Below are 7,208 nucleotides of genomic sequence, written 5' to 3' on the forward strand. Positions count from 1 at the left end.
ATGGCGTATGCCTTAGCAAGTGATCAGCTATACCTGGTTTCTGAACATATTGAAGGATGCAGATTGGATAACTGTCTCTTCTGTAATGACGAAAATGCCATGACTATGTCAGTGACGTTGACTGTTTCATTTAAGGTACCACAAGCCATTGTGCACTCACAAGATTCAATAATCCTTCATAGGGATATAAAGCCGGAAAATATACTTGTTTCACAAAATTCCAATGTGGTACAGTTACGTGACATGGGTTTGAGCAAGCTCAGCAGCATGAATACTGTCATGACAACTATGGCTGGTCGGTCCTCACAGCCTGGCACTCCTGCTTACCAGGCATCCGAGGTGATGCTGAAAAGAAGCAGCTCAAATTTCAACTACAGATGTGTGAGCCTTGCGTGTACTTTGGTAGAAGTGATGGCTAAAGTACCTGTCTGGAACCCCTCAGAGGACCAAGTGCAGAACATATTAAACAGAAGGAAATTGAAGGCAAAATCTGGATGGTTTAGATTTACTTGCAAACGTTGTTGATGTTAATGATATCATGGGGAAAATATACACCATCTTGGATAAGGGGTTAAGTTACAGTGCTAACGACAGACCACAGACACTTGAAATAGTTGATTGTTTTCATTGTTTGATATTAGACTCAAATTAAAGTTACTGTTGAAACAGGTGTAAAACCCCAAGAAAAAATGATAGTTGTCAAGAGTAGCACTCATTTTTGAACTTAGTATACATTGTGTTAAATAATGTTGAGTGAAATTATGATCTTGGGATGTTATTTTGTTACTTGTAGTGCATGATGTTATCATTAGTCATTCTTAGAGTATTAGATAAAAATTTATACTGGCTGTGAACTTGTATGGACCAGTGACAAATTTAACAATTAATGATATGGTAACATTATATAGAGCCTGACAAAATGTTTTTTATTACACGAGTCTTCGTTAACGACTACTTATGTAAAAGAACTGTGTGTTCAATCATATTCATGTTTATATACAGATGTCACAGGGTGTAACTATACAACTCTGGCGTAGGTTCAACTTCTTATTTATTTATCCATAATTAATTGGCCTAAAACATACTATAAACATATATTAGACAAACATAAAAGATAGCTAAAACAATACAATATTGCACATAGATATTCAATCAACGCGGATCAAATACAACACACATAAATAATATATCAATACATTAAATAACATCTTACAACAATGTCTGTATTTATAAGTATTTCAATGGAAGTTGAAATAAAGTAATTGCTCAGTAATTTTTCTCTTCCCAGATTTTAGGGGATTTGTCCACGGCGCGAAGCGCCGGGGATGAAAAATCTTCGAGACGGTAACGTCCGTATATAGTTATTCGTCTTTGTTGTTTGCATATACTAAGGCAATTTTTTCGATGTTTTCCGGTTCCGGTTTATGTACACACCGCAGACTGGTTGACTGCATGAACATCCGAGCACCCCGAATCAGACACAGAAATTCGTAAACCGCGCCAACCACAGGCACCAGTATCGGACCTGGGACAAAGAATATGGCCTTGTTTTCATCCTAAATGAGTTCAAAATGAAAAATATGCAATGAAATATGAGCCCCCTACAAAAGATACATACATCTACTGAAGGCCAGAATCTCGAGAATCGAGCCTGCGAGCAATGGGTTCAATTCCCGGGCCGTTGCGAAATAAATTCTATAGACATTTTAACAAACTACCTATCACTATTTCACATGTACATTTAGCTACAAAATGAGACCGACCCCAAGTCTCTAGCCCTCCCCGTTCATGAAATATCTATAGGAAAACGAGTGACTTTCTGCTTCAAGTTCCCGGTAGATAGAAATGTGGCACAACGAAACGGTACGAAATCACGGACTAAAAGATGTTTGTCAGCCTAGCAAGGGTCAAATTCATTTGCCATTAATAACAAGTATTACTAAATATGTAAATCATGGCTACTCACCACCGTCAGTAGCATCTACTATACGTGATATTTACTTTTTTATTTCTCCGTCGGTCTTTCAATTGTATTCTCCGCCATCGTAACCGATACGATAATATCCGAGTAATTTTGTACGAAACGTTGCGATTCTGTCGGAGGTGTGTTGCTATTGGCCAATCAGAAATTGCGTTTAAAAATACCTAATAAATTCTGTTCAATGGCGTAGCATTCAGTTGAAAGACCGTGGAAAAATTTGAAACGCCAATATCGCGTGTTTGAGATGCAACTGACGATTGTGAGCGGCCCTAGTTTATGTATTTATCTATACTATTTAGTATTTTTTATTGAATTTGAGCCGTACTCGGCGGACAACCATACTTTAGTCTATGTTTACGTACCGATTCTTTGTGCCGCATTTTTACCTACCAGGGACTTTCAGCAGGAAATCACTCGTTTCCTGATAGATATTTCAAGAACGAGAAGGGCTAGAGACTTGCGGTCCGTCTCATCTTGTAGCTAAATGTATACAGGAAAACGTGATAGGTAGATCTAGTATGTTTAATTGTCTAAAGAATTTATTTCACAACGGCCCGGGAAGTGAACCCATTGCTCGCAGGCTCGATTCTCGAGATTCTAGCCCTTCAGCAGACATATGTATCTTTTGAAGGGGGCTCATATTTCATTACATATTTTTCATGTTCTTTGTCCCAGGTCCGATACTGGTGCCTGTGGCGCCAACATGATTCTTTTACTTCTTTTTCGTAATGAAAACTGTACATGCAACTGAAAAACACTTTTAAAACAGAAAGAAAGTGTAAAAGCCGTCAAGTTCCTGCGTGGAGTGCAAACAAATAAAAAATCCTAAAGCTAGTCCTAGAACGCGGTGAATGACGTCATCGTCACGGCTTCCTGTAAATTTTGCAAAGTATGATATAGGTATGATGATACTAAATGAAAACTTCACTGTGAGAGCGAAGTTTCACTTTCTTTTGAGTGATTTCTTTGTAAGAGGATATATAAAAGATAAATCCCCATGCTAGGCGGTGTCTTAATTCATATTACACGTCTAACTCGTAAGAGTGGACTAGAGAAAGTATGGGGTTGAAAAGGAGATGCGTGCGCAGAAAAGACTGTTATTCATGAAGAACCAATATATTTCTCTCTCATTCTTACTCCCATACAAAACTAAACGGACATAACGATTAGACATGTACAATACAATAGACTGACAAGTGTTCACCAGCTATACTGCTTCAGTGAACTTCGGCAATTTCCGCCACCGGCGTACATTGACGAGTATCACCGATTCAATACCGGCAGACAAGTCGAAAGATTTCCTGCGGCCAGAAGTTATATAGACCAGAAATTGTTATTGATGTTTGTGTGACCACAGTCTAAAAAGTAACTTATGGGTGAACAGCGAGCTAGTTTTTTATCATACCATTACGCTTTAACGTAGGAAATATTACTCCATTCTACATGTTCTACAAGTAGATCTATGAAATATGTATTTCCAATGAAGTATGAAATACACAGAATCGCAACAGGAGATAATCTATTTTTAATCTAATCTAAAAATTTATTTTTATAACTCTTTGGTTTTTTTTTTTTTGGTTTAACGCCGTTTTCAACAGTATTTCAGTCATGTAACGGCGGGTAGTTAGCCTAACCAGTGTTCCTCGATTCTGTACCAGTACAAACCTGTTCTCCGCAAGTAACTGCCAACTTCCCCATATGAATCAGAGGTGGAGGACTAATGATTTCAGACACAATGTCGTTTATCAAATAGTCACGGAGAACATACGCCCTACCCGAGGATCGAACTCACGACCCCGCGATCCGTAGACCAACGCTCTACCTACTGAGCTAAGCGGGCGGGCTATCATAACTCTTTGGTATTTCTTAATTCTGAAAGTCATTGTTTTGAGCAAAAATAACTATATTTCCTTTTCATGTATAACATAGCTTTTAGCTCAACTAGTCACATTCCTTGACTATTGAAACACTTTACTAGAGCTATCACAAATGTGATTCATGCCTTCACCTGGACGTCGTTGACATATAGAGCAAAACAACACAGAACCATAATCCGGGAAATTAAAGAGCATTTAAAAAATCTCTTATGCACAACTAAGTATCAATATTGATCATTGCTGAAAGTTTGAATAAATTATATGAAATAATGAATGAGGAATTCAGATCACAAGCATTTCTCTATATATCATATAGCTTGCCAGCTATATTGCGAAAACGGAGTTCCATAAATACGATAAACCAATCACATATCGGTAAAAAAATCACGTGATATCACCCATTTCCCCATGTGCTACACTACTTGTTGCATTCCAATATACCTGCGGCCTTCAGGCCGCAGGTAATAAACACTAATAAATAAAACCAAACAAAATCCGATTATGACGCATGCGCGAAGGTTAAGTGTTAAAAATATGGAACGCCACATCTGACATTACAATTAAACTATACTAAATGTTCGACCTGTGACACAGACACATAGCAGCAGAAAGCGTTGCTCTGTTTGGATAACTCAGAGAGAATATCCATTGTTTCATACATAATTGTTCATTGGTTTTGTATCTATTTTAACTTAATAAGTGGATTGAGGAATGTTTCAGGGAAACATACAGTTAAATGCTGCTTTTTAGTGTGAGCAAAGTGTGTTTAGCATGAAGCATGTACAAATTCCCAAAACAAAAAGCCGTAACAAAACCTGCTGAAAGAACTCATACGTCCTTCTCTCAAAGTTTCTTTCAAATCTGGCCAAAAGTCCTGTATTTAAGTTTGCATAAAATATCTGCATTTGAAAAGGGTCATATCTATGTGAAAAATGATTCCTTACAAAACGTGCCAAAAGCAAACGCATTTATCAGTCACTCACAAAGCTTCATTCAATTCTGACCTTGGCTTTTGAAGAAGAAGTGCAGACATACTTAAATGGACAACAACAAGAGTCCAGCATAACTCGTATAAAACTTTTTTGGCGCAGAGGGAATAAACATATTTACACGAAAAAAGGGATGTAATGCAGTAGGAGGATCCAAAGCATATTACTAGTAATACTTCTTGTTCATTGCACTTCTTTACACTTGCTGCAGATTTGGCTCATTTGCAAATTTCTGGCGTTGCTAATGCTCTGTAGAGTTACCGCAAAACAGTTACTAGTAGCTGGGAGACAAATATTCCCATTTATATATAAACTGTATTACAAATATATTTTCCAAAGTCAAGATATTCCACAAATCTACTCTTCAAAGACATTAAATATTCGTATATGAAATCACATAGTTTAATCCTACGGAAAAGATAAACTAAAACACATATACATAGGTACACATATAGGCGGAAGGCCTAGTAAGTGCAAATGGTGAGATATCTTCAGAGAAAATTATTTGAACGTAAAAATTACATTAGACTGATTGCGGAACGTATTAGGTATTATTCCCAGTATACCGATGATACTTAGTACTGCATCCATGATAAAGCAATAAACATGGTTTTTAAAACACTTGAACACATTTGTCATCGTGACTGTCCTTTTTAAACTAAAAATAAATGTGCTAGATAAATCGGAGTATACATACCTCTTCTGCACTAGGGCTATTCTCCATTATGATGCAGTTTACCGCGTTTTGGCCATCATATGTTGTAACAAATAAGTAGTAACAATTAATTAATAACAAATAAGTAATAACAAATAAGTCATAACAAGTATCTAAAATGTCCCTCCAGGGCTTCCGTACTTTCCAACTGTGAACGAAGAGAATAAATTATATACAAGCATATTTCAAACCCAACGCCTACATAATAGTGGTAGAGCGTCCGCTTCGAGTGCGTGAGGTCGTGGGTTCGATCCCCGGCCGCGTCATACCAAAGATGTAAAAAATGGTACTAGTAGCTTCCTCGCTTGGCGCTCAGCATTAAGAGGATAGTGCTAGGACTGGTCAGCCCGGTGTCAAGATAATGTGACTGGGTGGGGTATCATGCCACGTGTCTACGGCGTGATATTTGGTCGTTGATAGTTGGGCATTATGCTCACTGCTACAAGTAGACACAGTCGTTTATATGACTGAAAAATTGTAGAAAAAGACGTTAAACCCGAACACACACACACGCACACACACGCACTATAATGCAATGTAGTTCGATTATTTTTGAACGGATTTCGTTCAAATTTTGAATGTAAATAATTTAACACATTAGACTTATTTGATCGTAATTTAACCCCAATTGATAAACATATAGGTAAAAAAAAATCTTAAAAGATAAAAAATAAAAAAAAAATATGTAAAAGCACACAACTCTGCCGCATCGACAGCACGTAGTTCTGGGTGACATTTTGGGAACTATTCCTTCATTCCTGCAGAAGAGCCTATTCCAGTTCACGGAGATTGCGAGGGGCTGCGGGTCGACGCCATACTCGCCTGTTCAGCTCGTCCCACAGGTGCTCAGTAACAATGAGATCCGGTAACTTTGGCGGGAAAGGCCGCTGCCACATGTTCTGCTGTTGCAGCAATATCTGTGTCGTACGAGCGGTATGGAACGGCGCTCTGCCTAACAGCAATTGCATGCAATGTCCGCGACATTGCGACAGGGCTGGTACCTAGCTGCATTAAGGTTACGGCGAACAACTATCAAGTCTGTCTTGGTGTGTAACGACACTACGACCCATACCATCACGGAACCACCGCCATACTGGTCTCGTTGAAGCACACACGCGTCGTTCAATCAGTCACTCCGACGCCTGTACACTCGCATCCGTCCGTCGTTGTGGTACAAGTTAAACCGACTCTCGTCCGTTAAGAAGACATCTGTCACTCGGCCCGAGTTATACGCTGTAGCCGGCGGGCCCATCGCTCCCGCTGTTGTCAGTGACGTGGTATCAAAATAAATCCCCTGAATGGCCGCCTAGCTTTTATTTCCTGTTCCCGGAGCCGCCTGACGCCTGTTTGTCAACTCACGTGAGTAGTATGCCTACGCAGTGCATCTCGCGGTCTTGAAACGATCTCTGAAAGATAATCTGTAAAGATCCGCGCATCCTGTGCAGGCGTTGTCACTCTTCTGCGAGGCTGCCTAAGCTCATCATCAACGCGACCTGTGCGCTGAAACTTCTGCCGAAGGCTAACCAAGGGGAACACATGTCTACCAAAGACTCAGGCAACCTTCCACGAAAAACAATATTGAAATTTCACTGATAAATGTACATTTGTATTACAAATTATTGTGAATAGATATTGGCAGTCAAAAT

The 7,208-nt window shown here is 39.0% G+C and overlaps 1 protein-coding gene across 1 annotated transcript; it reads left to right on the forward strand.

Moving 5' to 3' along the window:
- Positions 1 to 525, forward strand: LOC123546000 (probable serine/threonine-protein kinase DDB_G0286627). The gene has a single exon (XM_045332187.2). The coding sequence runs from the start codon at positions 1 to 3 to the stop codon at positions 523 to 525; it is 525 nt and encodes a 174-aa protein (XP_045188122.2).
- The last annotated feature ends 6,683 nt before the right edge of the window (positions 526 to 7,208 follow it).

The sequence above is a fragment of the Mercenaria mercenaria genome, chromosome 9, assembly GCF_021730395.1.
Source record: "Mercenaria mercenaria strain notata chromosome 9, MADL_Memer_1, whole genome shotgun sequence".
Classification (NCBI taxonomy): domain Eukaryota; kingdom Metazoa; phylum Mollusca; class Bivalvia; order Venerida; family Veneridae; genus Mercenaria; species Mercenaria mercenaria.

Coding starts and splice junctions, on each gene's coding strand:
- LOC123546000 (XM_045332187.2), top strand. CDS start 1: ATGGCGTATGCCTTAGCAAGTGATCAGCTATACCTGGTTTCTGAACAT.